Raw genomic sequence first — 19731 nt, 5'->3', positions numbered from 1 at the left:
CTCGGACAAGGACCCTGTGCCAGGGCAGGAGGACAGGGTAGCCCTGTGCTGCCTCTGGTGGGGTGTCGGGGAAGAAGGTCCTCTGAGAATGCTGCTGCCACGCCCAAAACGGCTTCCACCTATGAACTCAAGGAGAAGGTTCCATGTGTCCCTGGACCCTGTTTCCTGCAATCCCTTCCCTCGCCCCCTCCTAGACAGTCCAGCTCCTTCAGCTTGGCCTGGAGCAATCCTGAGGAAATCAGGATAATTTAAGCCCATGAGAAAATGCCTGATTCAAAATCAAGCTGAATTGGGGGAGTGGGTCACTCCTGTACTGTCCTATTTTTTAAAAATCACAACAAGAAATACTACGGTGTATTGGGCACTGCCCATGAGCCAGGCGTTATGAAACACTTTGCCGGCATTATTTAATTTCATCCTCACCACAACCCTGTGAGGTCAGTGTTATTATCCCCATGACACAGATGAGGAAACTGAGATTTTGAGTGATTCATTTGCTTGAAGTCACATGGCTTTTAAGTACAAAGTCCGGAATTTGAACCCAGGTGGGCTGAATCCAAGGCTGAGTTTCCAAAGTTGTGAAGTAGGTACAGTTTGTAGTTGTGTCTCCTTCAGTTGCCCCATGGCCCTATGTTCCTTTCAAACCCCGCTGCCAGGATAGGGTCTGAAACTCCTGCCGACAGAAGAGGCTTCTGTGTTCTCCCTCCCTGGTGGACCTGCATTTCACTTGGGATAAAGCCTCTAGCAGAGGAATGAAACTGAAATGGTGCAATTCCAGGCAGCAGCCTCGGTTGGGGATGAGCCGCAGGCCGCACCCCTCCCTGGAATCTTGCCATCAGGCTGCCTCTGGACTTGGCAGAAGTGCAGGTTGTTCTGGTTCTGCCCAGTCTGCTATGAGGTGTCCTTTTTCAGGCTCCTTTTCTCACCTTTGGGGAACCACAGAGGAGGCAGAGGCCTCACGCTGCTGAATTAGATTATGAAAGTGGCCGGGAATGAAGAGAGGTAGGCTCATGGAGAACTTTGCGTCCAGCGTATTAGGATCCTGGGCCCTGGATCTCCGGGAGGTTCCCCATGTTAGCTCCTGCACTCTGACTGCCCGTCCTGTCCTGCAGAACTTGGCGAGCACATGCTCATTTGCACTCGCTCGTTTGTATATGAGGCACTTCTGTAACTTCTCTGGCTGGAGCCCTTCTCATGCCTGTTTCTCCAAAGGGAGCTCAGCCACGGCAGGGGTCCGGCATCCTCCTTCTGCTGGTTCCTCAAGGGCATTCACCCGGGGCTGGGCTGCAGGGTGCGCAGCGCCGCTGGGTGCGGGAGTGACGGCCAAGGATGCGAGGTGAGGGTGGGGACAGGAAGAAGCCCCAGGCTCACCCTGTTCCCGCTCAGGTCTCCCACTGCACCGTCAGGGCCAGGCCTCTGAACAGAGAGTCCAGCTCCATGGGCGACTCCAGGTCTGGGGCCCGAGGGCCTGGTCTCTGGGCCTCAGTCTCAGTTGTTGGACCCTCATCACTGGGACACACGAGGGACTCCAGCAAGCCCCAGGGACTCGGACCCTTGTCTGTGGGGGAACATGGGCGGGAAGCAGTCTGCAAAGGGAGGGACACGGGGTGACCCTCGATCTGGACAGAGGAGAGGAGGGGCAGCTGGCCCTTTACATAGCTTCGTGTCCTTGGCTCTCCTCTGCGTACGACATCAGAGTCAGGTTCTCTGTCCGTGTGAACCCCCAGATGCTGGTGGAAGGATTTTACTTCTTGGGGGTCCTCCATAGTTAAGGAGGTCACCTGCTGCAGAGAAAGGCCACCTGGGCTGCAGCTTCCAGCTGGTGCCTCTTTCTGGAGCTGACCTTTGGTTCCGAGGTGTTTGGGACCAGAGGGTGTCATAGGTGGGGGGTCTCTGCCAGAGCCTTCCCCGCATATCCCGTAGGAAGGAGGCCAGCTGTCCGGAGTGGCCTGAGGGGTGTAGGAAGGAGGCTGGGCCTCCGAGATGGCCTGGGGAGTGTAGGAGGGGGGTTTAGTTTGGGGGGTTACCTGAGGTGCATAGGACAGGGGCCCGCCCTCAGGGGCAGCCTGGGGGGCATAGGGCAGTGGGGGGAGTGTCTGGAGAGGTGGCCCGCCAGAGGGCCGGAGGATGGAGAGGTCCGGCTGCCCAAGGTAGGCGACCTCAGACAGGCTGTGTCGCGGTGGGGCTCCTGGAGGCTCGATGGGCCCGGAGACCTTGACTTGGGAATACTGGACAGGCTGCGTCAGGCCGCTCGGGCCACTGAGGTCAAAGACGGGGCTTAAGATGTGCTCCTGGATGAACTGCAGAGGCTGGAAGGTCAGTACGTGCTGGACATCCTGTGCAGGGAGAACAGTGTGCCCGTTAGGGTGTGTTCAAGCTCCCCGAGGGTGCCGTGCGTGCCGCGGTCCTCCACAGGGCTGGGAGTGGAGGGGAAGGGGTAGACCACCTGGGGGCTTTTCCACGATGTGTGAGCCCTGTATCCCTTCCCAGGGATTCCTCTAAGTGCTGGAGCCTCTGTGAAGGGACGGGGCTCCCGGCCTGTTAGCTGAGGGCCGCTTCCAGAGGCTGGTTGTCTAGGGAGAGCGGGTAGGCTGTGGTTTCTTTAGGAGGCGGGCACTCTGGAAGCAGCTGGCTCGGGTTTGGGGTGCCCTTGGGGAATGCTCTCCAGGTGCTGGCTCAACTGCTCCTGAGCTCTGGGTCCCTAAGGGCCTCACGCGGGGAGAAAGGTGGGGAAGAATGGGGGACAGGGGAGGCCCGGAGAGTTCTACAGGAAATGGCTCATCTGGTCTTTGACTTGGAGGGGCGGATGGGCGTGAGCCGTCTCTGCGAGCCCCAGACTGTGCAGGCTCTGCAGCGGGCATGGCTGCTTTAACGAAGATGCAGCTCTGGTGGCCAGACTTGGGCTGCCGATGTGACGTGTATGGTTTGCAGGGGTTTAGTTTAAAAAAATTAAACTAAGATTTGAAACATGGGAGATTTCACATTACAATCTGAAATTCTGACTTCGCTGGAGAAAATGTGAAGATGTGGCAACAGTGGGCCTGCGATCCCAGGTGGCAGTACCTGGGCTGCCGGTTCAGACAGGGTGTGCGCCCCCTTGAAGCCAGGTGGGTTTTCTATTCCATGCCTTGTCTTCCTTCTCCCTAGATCTCTTCCGCACACCGAGGGAGTTGCCAGCCACATCTTTAGGTTGGAGGGAGAAATGAGGGAGAGCCGGGGTCCCGGGGCCCGTGCCCTCCCCTCGGCCTCTCCATCCTCCCCGGGGCCCCTGCTCACCAGGGAGTTGGGAGGCGGAGGCGGCTTGGTGATGTATCTGTAGCTCAGGTAGCAGAGCCCTGCGACCAGGAAGCCCATGGAGAACAGGAAGGCGCCGGAAAAGGAGTAGGTCCACGTCTGATCTAGGTGAGTAAGAGGTCAGAACAGGAAGGGTGAGGCTGCCATTGTGGGTACCGCCAACTTGGGCCTTTTCCTCCCCTGCCTCTCGGGCCAGGCTTGGGAAGGCCTCTCCTATCCCCAGTACTTACAGGGCCCGGCGCAAATGGAGGGCCACACACCATACGTCTAAATATTCGGAATTTCATCATGTTTTTACATTGTTAAATAAAATACGTTCTGTGCTCCCACCTTGACAGATATACTTTTCATAACAACCCGGAAGGCTTGACTTTTGATTCTTGGACGCCTCAGGGTGCTGTGCGGAAAGGTGGAGGTGCAGGGGGAAGCTCCCACAGGCCCAGCCTGGCTCCCGCCCACACCACCAGGGGCCTCACGCCCAAGGATATGGGCTCATGGCCAAGCTCATCCACGCCGCCTACAAATACCCACCCGCTGGCCACCCTTTGGGCCGAGGGCCTAAACATCAACAGAGTGTCTGCCCTCTGGAAAAAAGACCCAAGGAGGAGATCTGCCGAGACTGGACACAGGCTCTGGCCATCTGTATAGGGAATTTCAGAGCTCACAGGTTCCATGGGGATATGCCCATGTGGACCTAAGGACTCTTCATCTTGCGGGGAGGGCCACGGCCAGAGCGGGGCTGGAGCGGGGCCCTCTAAGGTGCGGGGCTCAGAAAAGGGTCCCTCTTGCCTGGGTCTAAGGACAGTCCTGCCTTCCTGGTGGGGGCAGGGGAAAGAGGCAAAGGGAGGGGAGATGTGACAATGGGAGGGGTCTGTCCTCCCCACCTGTCTACCAAGATCTGAGCTGGGAAGACCTCACTCAGGAGGGAGCCTGGGGAGGCACCACCTTTTTGAAAACGGAAGGAGAGGATGGCTAAGGGCTCTATGCTGAGCCTCTTCCCTATGGCCCTGCATCTTTGGGATGGGTGTGTGCAGCCAGGTCTTGGCATGACACACTTCCTGTCACCAATTCAAGTGGGACTGGCGAGTGGCTTGGTAAGGAAGAGGTAGCTGGAATTTTTGTTAAAACTGGAGGTTTGTATTACCTGGGGGTCTTGACTCTCCAAGTCACCCTCCTTCTGTTCCTGGCCCCTGTGTGGCTTCAGCTTGGGGAGTTGATCATCAGTTGCCAGTGACCTTGGCAATGACTGCGAACCCTGGGAATTGCTGGAGCCTTTACTTCTAGCCCACTCCTCGCTCCTCCCCCAGCCCCTGTGGCTTGGGCCTCTCTCGTCAGCTTCCCACTTCAGCTTCCCACTTCCCCTGTCACATGTACTTCCACCAGGGAGAAGACAGGACCCAAATGTCTCTACATGACATGCCTAATGTAACTGGAAAACTGTTGCTCCCTGTACCAGGACAGGACAGGGACTTGGAACATTTCTGCCATTTCACTCACAGGGAAGTAGGAAGAAATAATGGAAGCAACACTGGAATGTGGGGCGTTAGAGGTCTGGCTCAGCCACTGATGAGACCCTCATCTTCTGCACGGCCCTCTCTGGCCTCCATTTATTAATAACAGTAGCCAGCGATGATTGAACTCTTTCTACATGCCATGCACTGTGTGGGGTGCTCTACCAATGTTATCCCACCAAACAGATGGCCATGGATGCTCGCTCCTTACAGATAATGAAGCTGAGTCTCAGAGAGGTTAAATGACTTGAACAAGGTCACACAGCTACTCAGTGGAGAAGCCAGGATTGACATGTATAATTCCAAAGCTCATTCTCACAGCCACTACACAATGATGACTCCGTTTCCTCTCTGTAAAATTAAGATATGGGGTGGGCCAACACATAGAGCCCTTTCCAGCATCAAGATGCTGGGATGGGGCTTCCCTGGTGGCGCAGTGGTTGGGAGTCCGCCTGCCGATGCAGGGGACATGGGTTCGTGCCCCGGTCCGGGAAGACCCCACATGCCGCAGAGCGGCTGGGCCCGTGAGCCATGGCCGCTGAGCCTGCGCGTCCAGAGCCTGTGCTCCACGACGGGAGAGGCCGCAGCAGTGAGAGGCCCGCGTACCGCAGAAAAAAAAAAAAAAAAAAAAAAAGATGCTGGGATGATGGTCCAACACATTCTGAGAGGTAGATAAAGGAGGGCTTCTGGGCTCTGGGGATAAGACAGACCCCTGGATACACGGTCAAGGGCAGGACGTTTCATTATGATACGGAAGTAAGAGGAATAAATGTGCAGTAGAGGGCATAGGCTCTAAACAAAATGGCCAAGTGGTGATTAGAGTCCAGGCTTCAGGATCAGATGAACTTAACTAGGTTCACTGACCAGCTGTGTGGTCACCGGCAAGTTGCTTAACCTGTCTGAGCCAGAGCTCCTCCTCTGTAAAAGGGGGATAATGCTATACAACTTGCGGGATTGTTATAAGGGTTCAATGGGATAATATACGGAAAGAATTTAACACAGTGTTTGGCAATAGAGTAGGTACTTAATAAATGGTAGGAATTGTTATTAATATACTTGATTATAAAGGATAAGGTGCTTTCTATATGTCACCAAGAAATAGCCACCATGAAGTATGATTCATTTAAAAGCAGCTACAGTCTTAGAGAAAAATGATATATCATGAGCTAGATCACGTAAGGACAAACGAACAGAAGGATATGGGTGGAGTGGCCCACATGTTGTCAATAAGCAGGAGGGCAGGGGCGGGTCAGGAATGAATGACAGTTATCTAGAAGGTCCAGGGGAGAGTCACAAATCATATACACGCTCCCAACTCAGTGCCTGTGAAGTTGGTTTCCTTTTTCTAGTTCTCTTATTGCCAAGTTCTATTCTGGTCTTCATGTGGCCCTTTCCCTGGGAAGGGCATGCCCCGTGCAAGAGGTCAGTGCTGGCTGTTCTTCCGCCAGGCATATCTTCCCATGAAAACAAATGCACTGGGGCTCAGGGGGAGAACTCAGTCTCTTGTGGGCTTTTGGGGAAACCGATGAGCTGAGTTTCTGATCAAAGCTGAGAACCAGAACCTACCCTATGATGTTTCTACCAAGCTGCAGTTATACCCTCGGGCCCAGCCTCTAGCAGCTGCCTCGCTTCTATTCATCAGAACAGAAATCACCTACTGACATCATTAATCTAAACAAGATGACTAAAGTAGAGACTGTTTTCCAAATCCATCCAGTCCAATGCGATCGCTTTTTTCATCCTCTAAACTTGGAGCATTACATTTCTATCTCTATGAAAATAAGCAGTAATAAAAACATCATGATGCTTACGATGAGAGTCGAGTTTCAATATGCTAGAGTCGAGTGGGGTGGGACACCATCCCGCTGAGCCAATGACTCAAAACTCTTTCTATGGTAGTGCAGTGGTGAGAACGTGTTCTCTGGAATTAGGCCTAGTTCCATTCCTCACCACCTGTGCAATCTTGGGCAAGTTACTTAACCACTCTGAACCTCAGTTTCCTCAATGGAACAAAGATGCTTCACAGAAGCACGAGAACTGTGTTTCGTAGTGTCTGGTCCCTGGTTGGCACTGCAGAAATGCTATTATAATCACTGTTATTTTTATTTGACTTTAGAAGGTCCTGAGGGATCTTTGTTATCTTCTCTGCTCTCCCATCTGCAGATTATTTCCTGGGATCTCTCACTTGAGTTAACATCAAGGTGAATTTGCTTTGCCAGGATACACATGCAGCTTGCCAGAGAGAGGAAATTCAGACATAGGCTGGAGGGTGTAGATTAAACATTTGCTACGACAACCCAACAGCGAACTCGTTTATGAATAAACAAAGATTGACTTTAATAATACACTAGTAATCCTTCTGTGGTTTTCTAGAGCACTGTCAAGCCTCACCTTGGTTACAGGGGGGAAAGCACAGAATCAAGGTTTGAATTCAGGAGTCCCAGTTCCCTCTGGCTTCAGCTGAACTTACCTGGCAGCGTCTTCGCTCGGTACATGTAGGGGATGCTCTTCTTGGACCAGGTTGGAACTAAACTCACGATGGTCCCAAGGAACTCCGTGTCAGGGGTCAGGCCAAAGAACTCAAATTCTCTCTGCTTGCCTCCAAGGTGCTGAATTTGACAGAGAACACAGAACAGCATCTCTTACACACCAGCCTCTATGTGGAGCCTGCCTACACCTCTGCCTGGGTTACTGCACTTAGTAAAATGGTACCACCAGCTGCCCAAACCATAAACGGGTAGGTCAGCCTGCAGTGCTCCATTTCCATTCCCCTACCTTCGCTTTCTCCCTAAATCCAATCAGATGCGAGCTTCACGCACTGTCCCTTGGACAGTTTCTGGCACACAGCATGCGCTCTCTAAATACTAGCTGCTGTTATTATCACCACCATCATCAACACCCCACCATTCTTCCTTCTTCCAGTTCTCCTCTTCCCCCCCTTTTTCAAAATAAAATATCAAAAACGCTTTGAATATCCATCCCTCTCTTGTCTCCTCATTGCTTCTGCCTTAACTGGGCCTCAATATCTTTGGCCTGGACTCTTGCAGTGGCCTCCTTACTGGTCACCAGTCTCTGGTTTTGTCCCTGTCTACTTCCAACTTTGTCCTGGCGCCACAGTGATCTTTCTAAACAATTAACATAATTACAAAGCTCCTCTGTTGAAAATCCTTTGATGGCCCGGGTCATATTACAGGTCCTTGCTCCCTTTGTACACTCTTCCCTCCCTAGAGCCCGCTTGGTCCTTTAGGTTCTGGTGATGTTGAATGCCCATCGCTCCTGCAAACACTCTGCTTCTGAAGTAAGCCCTTGCTCCTTTGCATCTGCCCATCCTTCCGCTAGAGCTTCTTCTCAGTTCTTGCCCTCTTGTATGTCTCGAACCTCTCTGACCTTGAACTCTTCCCTCGGCTGCCTCATTCCATCATTCTGGTTCTCCTCCTACCTCTCCGATTGTTCTTTTACTGGTTTCAGCCCCTCGGTATTGTTCTGCAAGTTTCACTCTTCACCCGTTCTTTCTTCTCTTTCCACATATTTTCTCACTTAGTGATCTTTTCTGGACCCGTGGCTCTGGTGATCAGCAATGTGCGGATAACCCCAAACTGACCTAAGAGCTATGGAGTTCCTGGCACACACCGCCAGCGTCCTGCTGGACAGCAGTCCGTGGGCATCTCTAACTTGACATGTCCAAACATCCTGATCTCCTCTCTCTGGGTCCTGCCCCATCTCCAACCCCAAACCTGCACCTGTGTTTGATTCCCTAATTCTGTTCATAATGTCCCTCTTGTTCTAATCTCCAAGGCTCAAACCTTAAAACCATTCTTGACAAATCCCTCTCAAATCCTTTGTATCTGATTACCCTGAAATAATCCATAAACTTTTCTTTAAAGGGCCAGGAGCTATGTTCTTGGGAGCTTAAAAGCTAAGAATTTTCTTTTTGGTCCTTTGCGTTTCAGCTATGCCTTCTCTTTTCCGGGCACATGGTGGCCAAGATTTAGGGTTATTTGTTGTTTTTTCTTTTGAAGGGGGTAAAAGTGGGTGAAGAAGTGCATGAATGGATTTAACAGCTTATTGTTTTGTGGAACTCATATGGTTGAAATTAACCCCAGTAGAGTTGTCAAGGCCCCAAGAGTCCTCCTTCCCCTGGTGTTCACTGCCGCCCCCCTGGTTCAGGCCCTTCTCATTTCCAGTCTAGTACCATTGCAATAGCCCCCCTGACTTCCCACCCTGATCACTCTTTCATTTTTACATTTGATCTCTCCTCTTCCTGCTCCCAGTAATTTATAGCTTCTATTGGACCAACCTTCCATAAAATAACAGCTATAAACTCTGGCCAAAATAAAAACTACCTATAGGCATTGGAAAGTAAGTAAAAGCAGGCAGATACCAGAGAAAGGAGGAAGGGAATGGCACTGAATGAGTCTCTCTCTCTTTTTTAATGTCCTCTAGCCTGGAGGCAGGCCCCCATTTATACCATGTGGAGTGGGTGAAACCTAGATTAAAAACCTTGTAATCTTACTGGTTTGAGTAACCAGAAGACAGAGTTCAGGGCAATCACAAAAGTGGGAAAGTGAGGGAGAAATCACAGATAGGAGAGGTTCATAGAGAGAGAGCCTGAATTCTGTGTATAAACTTTGCCCAAATCCCTGGCTGGTGCCTGAAGTATGCATGAGCAGGGTAGATTCCAAGCAGCCCAGCTAAAGTTTCAACTGGACTTTACTGAACTGAGATTTTGGAGTTTGAAGTTCAGCCAAATTCACTGCCTACTAAGACAAAGAAACAAACAAAAATCAATACTCTTTGAAGGAATATGACAGAATCCAGAGTCCTTTCAACATATCATTCACAATGTCCAGGATGCGTTCCAAAATTTTTAGACACATAGAGAAAGAGAAAATGTAATCCATGTTTAGGAGAAAAGACAGTTAATGGTGACCTATCCCAAGATGACCAAAATGTTTGAATTATCAGACAGTGTTAAAGTGGCTAGTATAACTATGCTCAGGAAGTGAAGGAAAACGTGCTCATAATGACAGAATGACTAGGAATTTTCAGTAGCGTAAACTATAAATACTAGAGACTATAAAAACTAGAAACTATAAAAATTAGAGAATTTAGAACTGAAAAATACAATATCTAAAGTAAAAATTCCCACGGAATGGTTTTAACAACAGATTGGAGATGACAGAAGAGTCAGAGAACCTGAAAATAGAATAGAGAGAGTTAAATGGTGGTGACGGTTGGACAACTTCTTCAATATACTAAAAACCACTGAATCCTACACTTTACAGGGGTGAAGTTTGTGGTATGTGGATTATGTCTCAAATTTTAAAAAGGGAAAGACTGTCAGAATGCTGTCTACAAGAGATACACTTTAAATATAAAGGCACAGGTAGGTTGAAAATAGATGGACGTAAAAAGATATACAATGAAAATGATAAATATGAGAAGGCTAGAGTAACTATATTAACAGCAGATAAGGTAGAGTTCAATAGAAAAAAGTATTAGTAGTGATAAAAAGGGACATTTCCTAATGATAAAAGGGTCAATTCACCAGGAGGCAATAACAATCATAAAGGTGTATGTGTCTGATAATAAACCTTCAGATATGCACAGAATTAAAAGGGAAAACAGACAAATCCACAATCAGAGCTGGAGATGGTAATACTCTCGGCAATTAAGAGAATAACAGACCTCCCCCACGTCAGGAAAGACATAGAAGATATGAATACTACTATTAGCCACCTTTATCTCATGGATATTTATAGAGCACTCCACCAAACACCCGCAAAATACATATTCTTTTCAAGTGCACGTGGAACATTCACCACGATAGCCCATATACTGGACCATAAAACAAGTCTCCATAAAGGACTGAAATCATACGGAATATGTTCTCTGATCACAAACTGAATTAAGTGATAAATCAATAACAATAAAATATTCAAATATTTCAAATATTCAAATAATTCAAATATTTGCCAAAAATTAGTTGTGATAAAGACTCTCCCTGCTCTGTAATCTCTAATCGCTCCCCGACTACTGAAATAAATAAAGATTCCCCCATCCGCCCTCCCGACCTCTATGGCATGGTCCCAGCCTGTCTTCTTAGGGTTAGCATTGTTCCTCTCCATCAGTGTTTCTCAAACTTCAGAGTGAGTAAGAAGCACTGGGTTGCTCACTAAAATTCAGATCCCAGGGGTGCAACGCTAGAATTTGATGAAGCGGATTATAAGGGGGCCCAAGAACCTGCATTTTATGGGTTTTTTGTTTGTTTGTTTTTTGGCCGTGAGGCATGTGGGATCTTAGCTCCCCAACCAGGAATCGAACTCGCACCCCCTGCATTGGAAGGCGAAGTCTTAACCACTGGACCGCCAGGGAAGTCCCCAAGAACCTGCATTTTAAACAAAGGCTGCAGGAGATTCTGATGCCATTGGTTTGGGACCATGTTTTGAGAAACTATTCTACATGTCCCTACACTTCAGCCCAAATGGGCAGTTTTGTGCTTTCCAACAATATCCTAAGCGTTCCTGCTTCTCTCTCTGATCACTGTGGGACAGTGTAGGCCAGTGGAGCAGGGAGGGGAGGAATGTGGGCTTGGAACAAAGCTGGATTTGAATCTTGACTATGCTATTATTTGCTGAACAATCTTGAGGAAGTGACTTAGCCTCTCTGAACCTCTGTTTTCTCATTCAGAAAAGGAGATAAGAGCAACTACCTCATAGGTTTTGTGACGAAGATTAAATGACACAATAAGCATATATTACCTGGCACACCTCAGAAATTGATATCAGCACCAGAAAGTTTTCTGTTCTAGAGGTCTTTCCAGATCTCTCTGAGCTGACATCTCCTCTCTCCCCTCCCAGCCTCCATTCTGTCCCACACAACTCTCTTATTTCCCTCTACCTATAGCTGTATGAATTTGAATTCTTGTTTTAACTCTCTCCCCACCCATTAGATTATAAGCTCCTTGAGTGCAGGAATAGTCATTCAATGTAATTGTGAATCAGTGGCACACACTGCCGGGGGAAACACTACGTATTTTATCTTTTGAATACAAAAAGAAATGTATAACATTTGACAATTTATGCCTTTGCCTTCCACCTTTCAGTATTCCCGATCTTAAGACACTGTCTGTATCCAGTTCCCACGGAAAGTGGAGAACCTGCAGAAAGAACTGCAGCAGTAGAAATTGATTCCAGCATTTTCCAATGTGGACACCTGAGGATGTTAATAGAAGTTGTTCCCCTGGATGTTAGAAGGCATTAGGCAAGAAAAAAATACATGTAATGCAAAATAAAAGGAGTTTCTCTGATCAAATACATGCGAGAGAAGTTGCATTAAGCAAATTGAAACTGGAGTCTTGACTTTGCAGTACTTGTCAGAGGCTTTAGCATGCTATTGTGTGTGTGCATCTACAAGAGGTAGGCTGTAGACGTGTTTTGGGAAACGCTGATTTATAGAACACATCTCCTTTCTACTTGAAGCAATGCAGAGAGGGAAATGGGTTTCTGAGGCAGGGAAGGACCAAGGTGGCACATATATTTACCCTTCATTTACCATTTGGTAGGTGTGGTTGATGTGCAGATCTAAGTGATAGAACAGGTCCTGGAAGATATCCTCCAGGGTTAGCCGGTGGCCATTCCCTGTGTGGATGGGCGTGTAGGTGGGATGGACAATCAACTGGATGGATCTCACCTTGGGGATACAAGTCACATCAGGTGGTTTGATGATAGCTGGAAAAAGGGAGAGAGAAAAAAGAAATGAAAAGTTAGAATCAGCCAGGAGTGTCTGAGAGGCTGCCTTGGACCTTGGGAAATGACTGCTTTCCACCCCCTCCCACCCCAACCCCAGCCATGCTTCTGAAAGCATCAGCTAAATGAACAGGTGAGAAGAGAAGCAACTGGTGTTTGGGTGTAAGGCTGGCAAAGGGGTGACCAAGGGTGAGTGGGAAGAGCCCAGGGAGAGGGGCCCTGGACCCCTAGGCTGATCATACCCTTGTCCCAGCCTCCACACATCCCTACCTGAGTCTTCCAGGAGCACCGGCCCCCTAGTCTACTGGCAATGACAGCTTTGGGGACTGATGGTTCAACTACATATCCAAACAATGTTTGCAGTGCCCAATATTACTGATTCAGCCTCAAAGGCCAGGCCTAAACTTCAACCTCTCTCAAGATGGAATTTCCAAATAACCAAACGACCTTGACTGGTTTATAGACCCCTTTGGGAATTTGAATGCTATGGTTTGAATGCTATGGTTCTTTTCTCCCCCAAAGTGTACATATACAAAAATCTTGCACTCAGTTTCAGGGTTTCATGAACCTCACTCCCCCGAAGCTAATTTATAGAAAGGCCCCAAGAGTCCATTGACCTCCAGGATTAAAAAGACCTGAGCTAGAAGAATATTCTTCGTTTCAGTGTTGTTTATAAAACTGAGTTAAGGGTCCTCCAAAAAGGAATTAGGGAAGTCAATTAGAGTACCTCCATAGAATGGATCATGTTTGCAGCCGTGAAATATCGTGTTGTGGAGAAATATTTAATGACATGGGAAAAGGTTCACGATACCATCATATAAAAAACAACTAACCAACCAACCAGATCACAAAAGAGTAGATACAGTTGCTAGTAGCTGCGGTTATGTTTAAGTGTTCAGATTAGTTGGGCCTACTTTTATTTTTCTTTGTGTATTTCTATATTTTCCAAATTTTCTACAATAAGTATGCATTAACTGAACAAGCCAAGAAACAATATAAAATAACTTGTTTAACTTTATTTTTTATTTTCTTAAGAAACCCTGTGGCTTTTAAATCAGTTAGTGAACGTCACCTACTTAACATGTGTGAGGAGTTTGGCAACTCATCCATCCGTCCATCCATCCATCCACTCAATCCTTCATCAACTGCGTATTGAGCATCTCCCACGTGCCAGGTGCTATGCTAAGGGCTGGGAACACAGGGGGTTCCGCTGCCACACACGCCCTCATGGAGCTCCCTTTCAGTAAGGGAGGCAGATGATGTAAATGCCAGCAAACCCAGTAACTGCAGACTGTGATCTGAGCTCTGAAGCCAGCGAACAGTTCATGGCGACGGAGAATAGCAGACGATGACCTAGTGAAACGGGGTTGTTGAGGCTGGCGGTGGGGATGCTCACGTAGGAGGTGATGTTGAAGCCGAGACCAAGACCAAGGATCGGAAAAGAGTCAAGGCAGGAGTAGGAGGACCGAGTTAGGGGGGCCTTGGTTGCACTCAAGTGGCAAGATTAAGGTGGTCTGAACTAGGGAGGTGGGGATGGAGATGGAGAAAGATGAAAGACCACACTGGGGATGCTGTCCAGTTGAGGGCGCCTTCCCTAAAAAGCCACATCCCTAACTGGCCCTGGGAGGCAGAGCCCTTCTGGGCCCTAAGAGGCCATCCTTTTCCCGTCCCGCACCCGTTGCAATGAGGGGCTGGCACTCACTGTGCTGCAGTGAGCTGAACCGGTCGGTCATCTTAGTGGCGGACTGGCCTCCCGCGTCGATGGCGGTGACCCGGGCGTAGTAGAAATCCGTAAGGTTGCCTGTCTCCATGGTAAGGTTGCAGGATTTCCGGGTGATCCGCTGGCAGCCCTCCTTTGCCTGCCACTCTGTCTCTCCATAACTGTGGACAAGGGAAGGGCCAGAGCACACCTTTCGTGAACAGGCTTGGAACCAAGCCTGTCATTTATTAATAATGATAACGATATTGAATATTTACTTAGCACGTGTACCCAGGCCCTTTATGCGGGTGATCCTCACTACGGTGCTGTGAGGTTCATGCATTATTCTCCCTCCTTTTCAAGTAGGGGAGCTGGGGGTTAAGGAAGTAAAATTTGCCCAGGCGTTTGAGGCATGCATGCAGGGAACCAGAATGTGAACCCAGCCAGCCTGAGTTCACCTTCTGCGCACTGTTAGCTCCATCGACAGATGAGGGACCTGGGCCTCGGAGGGGGCAAGTGCCTTGCCACAGGATGAAGTGGCAGGACCAGGAATGGAACCCAGGTTTGCAGACTCCTGAGCCCATGTACCCTCCTCTCCTGCCTGGGAGAGGAGATGAGCGGGAACGGGGCGGGGTGGGGGCCCGGGAGGGGGTGGGCACGACTTTTCGTTGACCCAGTCTAACCCAGTATAAAGCAATGATTGGGGGCTTGTTGTTTGCCAGGCACACGTGCTGATGAATGTCTCATGGAACCCACCTAACAACCCTATGAGGAAGGTACTATTGCTAACTTTACTTCATGGATGAGGAAATGTAGGCTTGGTGAGGTTACCCAACCGCCCGGAGTTATAGGGAGAGAGCTGGCGTCTGTCCTCAGAGCCCGTACTTGTAACCATTATCCTAACCTCCCCCTGCAGAAGAAACATAAAGGAGCAAAGCTATGTCTGGGGGAGGGTCGCTGTGTGACACCAGTCCGGGCGGGGGGCGTGGGGACATAGGAACAAGGAAGGGTTTTCTTGGAGGGGTTGGTTCCAGAGCAGAGTCAAAAGGGCTTGTGTTGGAGGGACGCCTACGTCTTATACTGCACACTGTAGACGGTGTCTGGGGCACTCTCCGGCCTGCTGTCCCACGTCAGGATGTTTTCGAAGTTGCTGGACTGGAATTTCACGTGCTGAAGAAGATCTGAGGTGTCCTCAGCGAAGTGAGCTGCAGAAAGTGAGAGAAGGGTGAGCAGAAGGGCACAAAGACTCTGCCCCAGCCCTGTAGCAAGCTGCCCGCCCTGAGGGGCGAGCCAGCACTCACTCGGCGGAGAATGTGCTAACTGACCAGTCCCGCTCCCCTTCACTTCTTTTTTCCTTGGTACTGAGCTATGATTCTCATTCCATGAAATGCACCACTTTAGAGCACACAATTCTGTGGTTTCCTAATATATTCACAAAATTGTGCAACTGTTGCGGCTAATCTAGTCCCAGGATGTGTTCATCGCCCACAAAGAAACCTTGTATCCGTGAGCAGTACTCCCACCCCTCCCCTCCTCCCAGCCTCAGCAGCCAATAATCTGCTTCCTCGGTGGATTTGCCTGTGTGGACATTTCCTGTAAAGAGGCCTCCAGTATGCAGCCTTGTGTGTCTGGCTTCTTTCACTGAACATCATGTTTTCAAGGCCCATCCATATTACAGCATGAATTGGGCACTTATTTCCTTCTATGGCTGAATCATGTTCCACCGCGTGGATAGACCACATTCTGTTTATCTTCTCATCAGTCGATGGACATTTGGGTTGTTTCCACTTTTTGGCTATTTTGAATAATGTTGCTGTGAACGTTTGTGCACAAGTTTCTAAGTGGACACATGTTTTCAGTCCTCTTGGGTATACAGCTAGGAGTGGGATTTCTGGGTCGTACGGTGATCGTATGCTGAACTTTTTGAAGACCTGCCAAACTGTTTTCCAAAGCGGCAGCTGCACCATCTCCTATTCCCACCAGCAAAGTTTAAGTGGTGCAATGATTCCATAGCCTTGCCAACACATGCTGTTGTGTTCATTCATTTCTCAACACCATCTGAAGTTAGCGTCCTCACCAATGGAATTTTCTTTTCTTTTTTTTTTTTTTTTTTGCGATACGCGGGCCTCTCGCTGCTGTGGTCTCTCCCGTTGCGGGGCACAGGCTCCGGACGCACAGGCTCAGCGACCATGGCTCACAGGCCCAGCCGCTCCGCGGCATGTGGGATCTTCCCGGACCGGGGCACGAACCCGTGTCCCCTGCATCGGCAGGCGGACTCCCAACCACTGCGCCACCAGGGAAGCCCATCCAATGGAATATTTTAGAGGTATTCAACTAAATGTTGACTGTCGAAGAAGTAACTTGCCCGGAGTCAGTAATTTCGGACAACGGGTGGAGAAGATGTCTGTGAATTCCTGCCTCTCTGCTGCTTGAATCAATCCCTGCCCACCCTCCACATTCCTTCTGAGGAGGGCAAAGGCACCTTCCCCTGCCACACGGATTTCGTAGGAGGTGGATTCTGACTGAGGCTACATATGGGCAGCATGACCTTGGGGAAGCTGTTTAAGCAGCTAGAACTTCAATTTCTTCAGCTCTAAAATGGGAATAATTGGACTTACCTAAAGATAAACAATAATGACCACAGCAGCAGCTGACATGTCTGAAATGCACGTAAAGTGCCGGGCACTGGGCTAAGTCTCCTTATCAAATCCTCCTGACAACCTGATGAGGCAGGTACTATCATTATGCCCATTTAATGGATGAGAAAAACTGAGGCTCAGAGAGGCGGCCTGCAATGCCCATCACAGCGTTAGGCTGCCTGTGGGGTGGATACAGTGGGGCAAGGAAGGGGCAGCAAAGGCCAGAGCCCCAAGAAGAGGAGCCGGGAGGGGGCATTGCCCCCAAAGCAATCTTCACTGTAAATGAGAGCCCTCGATTTACAAATCTCTTCTCTCAGCCCTCCTGGCTCGGTCTGTGGAAAGGAAGAGAGCGCACGAAAATGGCGGCCAGAGTCGGCAGCTGGCTCTGCGCGTGCTCAGAGGTTGACGGGGGTGGGAAATGAACAGGTGCAGATCCGGTTGAGTCAAGGCCTTGAGGTCTGAGGGTACACGTGTCTTTGGTATGATGTGTGTGTACCTCCCTTCCCCCACTCCCCCGTGACCGTGTGCACCAGCAGGTCCAGAGTGTGAGGGAGTGGAGGGTTATTCACCCCTCCACCCCAAGTCTACATACAGTATTTCTGTAAGGGAGGCATTTGTGGGGAAGGGGAAGTATATTAGGACAGTCCAACCCTGCTGTGCATCCACATGTTAGACCTAAGGCCACATTCCTCTTTCAATCTGGGTTGACCAGGCCCAGCAGCTGCAGAACTCTTTGTGTTCCAGGCTTCCTGGAGCCCCCAGAACGGGGCCTAGGGCACCAGGGGGTTCCTTCTGCCTCTAGCCAACGTGATGGATGTGTGCCGAGACTCGAGTTGTGGCTGGTACCTTGTTTGGACCCGAGTCCGGGCAGAATTGGGGTCTGTTCTGGAGGGAGGGGCATGGGTTCAGGGCTGGGTCTTAAGTTGAGGGAGGGAGTGCACTTGAAGTCCGAGCTCAATGGTGGCTTTTGGCGAGGTGGTGAGGTCAAGGGCAGGCAAGAGAGAGGGTGGGATTTGAGAGAAGGCCAGGGTGTGTCTGGGGGTGGGCTTGGCTAGGGTCTGCAGTGGGAGGGTTGCTGGTTAGGGTCCGTGTCCTGGGGGCGCATGTGGGTTTGCAGGAGGTGAGTGGCTGAGGTTGGGACATGCTTGGGTGGTGAAGGGCCCAGGTTGGGTGGAAGTGGGCGCCACGTTTCAGGAGGGAACTCAAGTTGGCTTCCTGAAGTTGTGTGGGTGGACCTTGGCTGGCCCCTCTCTTTGAGGAGGCGTTGAGGGCTAACAAGATCTTCTGTCTCCTCTCGCCCACTCATTCCTTTTCCTCCTCAAATCCGTCACCGGTTCCTCAGCCCACGTCGGTTCTGCACTTCCTGGGTGAAAGTCTACATTGTGAAATCGTGGGGAGATATGTATTGTCTAGAAACTGACAGCCTGGGAGATGTGATCAAAGGAAGTTTTCTCATTTGCTTGAAAAAAACAAGTCTATGTCAACTAGGTGGGAAGCTAAGGACAAACAAACAAACAAAATCAGTTCAAACATGTTCTGGAATCAGCCTAAGAATGCCGGGGGTGAAGGCACCTGGGGCTCTAGAGTGACCTTACTGACTCCTAACAACCTCCTAAGGGCTGCTTCCCCTGTGTCCCCCATTGTAAAGGGCCAAGAGCCTCTAAGTCTTCCAACCGGAATGGGTGAGGGTCTGGAAGGACATGTCTGAGGTCTCTTGGGAGGTGCATCAAGTCTCCCTAGATCACAATGAGTCCAGTGTGCTGTGAATGTTCCGTTTGATGCCGGGGGAGGACGGACTGGAGAGCCCGGGTGGCAGCTGAAAGCGCTGTGGACCTGGTCAGCACCTGCAGGGCACAGCTGTGGCCCTTTATGGCCTCCATCCTGCACTTAAGGTAGAAGGGGCCTTGCAGAGGCCAGCCCTCTCCGTTCTTCAGTCAGGACTATACGTTCACTTCCTCAGAAATTTCCCTGAATTTTTTAAACATCTCAGGGAGCAGAGAGACAACTAGGATCTCATGCATTGGTCTGGAAGTTCTCCATAATGATACATCAAAACAATCCACTTTATTGGATTTGAAAACTGTGCCCTTTCGTCCTGTTTTCATAAGAGCTCTGGTCTTTTAAGACCTATTAACGCAGCAGACCTGGGCCCTCTGGGAGAAAATGCTCTTTCAGGTCTGGCACGAGGTGCTGGAAGAGGCCCCCTCAGGGGCGTGGCAGGAGGCAATGGCTGGACTCAAGCTTTGTCCTTCCTGACGCCCCCTCACCTCCCCATGTGAGGCCAGTGCCAGCCAGAAGCAGAGGAACAGAGGTACAGTCTCTACCAGAAAGACTGGAGGGATCCAGGGATGTCTAACTCCCTTAAGCTAATTCTCCATCCACTGGAGTCGGGGGGGGGGGGGTGATCCACACCCCCAGTTCAGACACGTGGCTGTATCCCCAGAGTCTTGAGGGTCAGCTGAGTCTCTGAAGAACCCAGCGTCTGAGGGACCCTCTCACCCTTCCCAGTAACCTGAGCTGGCATCTACTTCTCCAGGGAAACTCGGCACCCAGGTCAGCCCAGCAGAGAAGAAATTGAAACTCGTCGTGCTGGGGCTGGATGCAGTCCTGGGGGAGACGACTCTGATCATTGGCTCCTGGATGGGGGTCAGGTCTGACCACAGGGTGACCGGCACTCACCGACTAGGGATCCCACCGCCAGGATGACCAGCAGCATCCTCATCGGACCCGGCACACAGCCCTCTTTTGGTCTCCACTCTGGACTGAGCACAGAGGGAGGGCTGGGAAGCTTTGGCGCCCTGGCAGCTGGCTCCACCCAGGCATGAGGGCGGGGAAAGGAG

At 50.1% G+C, this 19731-nt stretch overlaps 1 protein-coding gene across 7 annotated transcripts; it reads right to left on the bottom strand.

Moving 5' to 3' along the window:
- Positions 1–348: 348 nt before the first annotated feature.
- On the bottom strand, positions 349–19708 carry IL22RA1 (interleukin 22 receptor subunit alpha 1). Of its 7 annotated transcripts, none has more exons than XM_033841229.2 (8): positions 19571–19708; positions 15325–15457; positions 14256–14434; positions 12360–12535; positions 7276–7414; positions 3277–3398; positions 3064–3183; positions 349–2336 (listed from the first exon to the last, which is right to left on the bottom strand). In XM_033841229.2, the coding sequence occupies exons 1-8, from the start codon at positions 19611–19613 to the stop codon at positions 1383–1385; spliced, it is 1866 nt and encodes a 621-aa protein (XP_033697120.1). In that variant the 5' UTR covers positions 19614–19708; the 3' UTR covers positions 349–1382. The 7 variants fall into 7 exon arrangements, with proteins under 7 accessions (XP_033697120.1, XP_073650338.1, XP_073650337.1 ...); XM_073794237.1 differs by having other exon boundaries at positions 15325–18254; positions 19571–19664; XM_073794236.1 differs by having other exon boundaries at positions 15325–18266; positions 19571–19638.
- Positions 19709–19731: the final 23 nt, after the last annotated feature.

This window comes from Tursiops truncatus, chromosome 1, assembly GCF_011762595.2.
Source record: "Tursiops truncatus isolate mTurTru1 chromosome 1, mTurTru1.mat.Y, whole genome shotgun sequence".
Classification (NCBI taxonomy): Eukaryota; Metazoa; Chordata; class Mammalia; order Artiodactyla; family Delphinidae; genus Tursiops; species Tursiops truncatus.
Note: the sequence above shows the minus strand (reverse complement) of the source record. Positions and strands in the feature narration are given on the sequence as shown.

What these genes read in the sequence shown, in the direction of transcription:
- IL22RA1 (XM_033841229.2), bottom strand. Translation starts at nt 19,613, where the DNA reads ATGAGGATGCTGCTGGTCATCCTGGCGGTGGGATCCCTAGTCG. An exon ending in TACAGTGTGCAGTATAAGAC is followed by an intron (nt 14,435 to 15,324) that starts GTAGGCGTCCCT and finishes CCTTGTCCACAG; the next exon opens with TTATGGAGAGACAGAGTGGC. An exon ending in TCAACCACACCTACCAAATG is followed by an intron (nt 7,415 to 12,359) that starts GTAAATGAAGGG and finishes TGTCAAATTCAG; the next exon opens with CACCTTGGAGGCAAGCAGAG.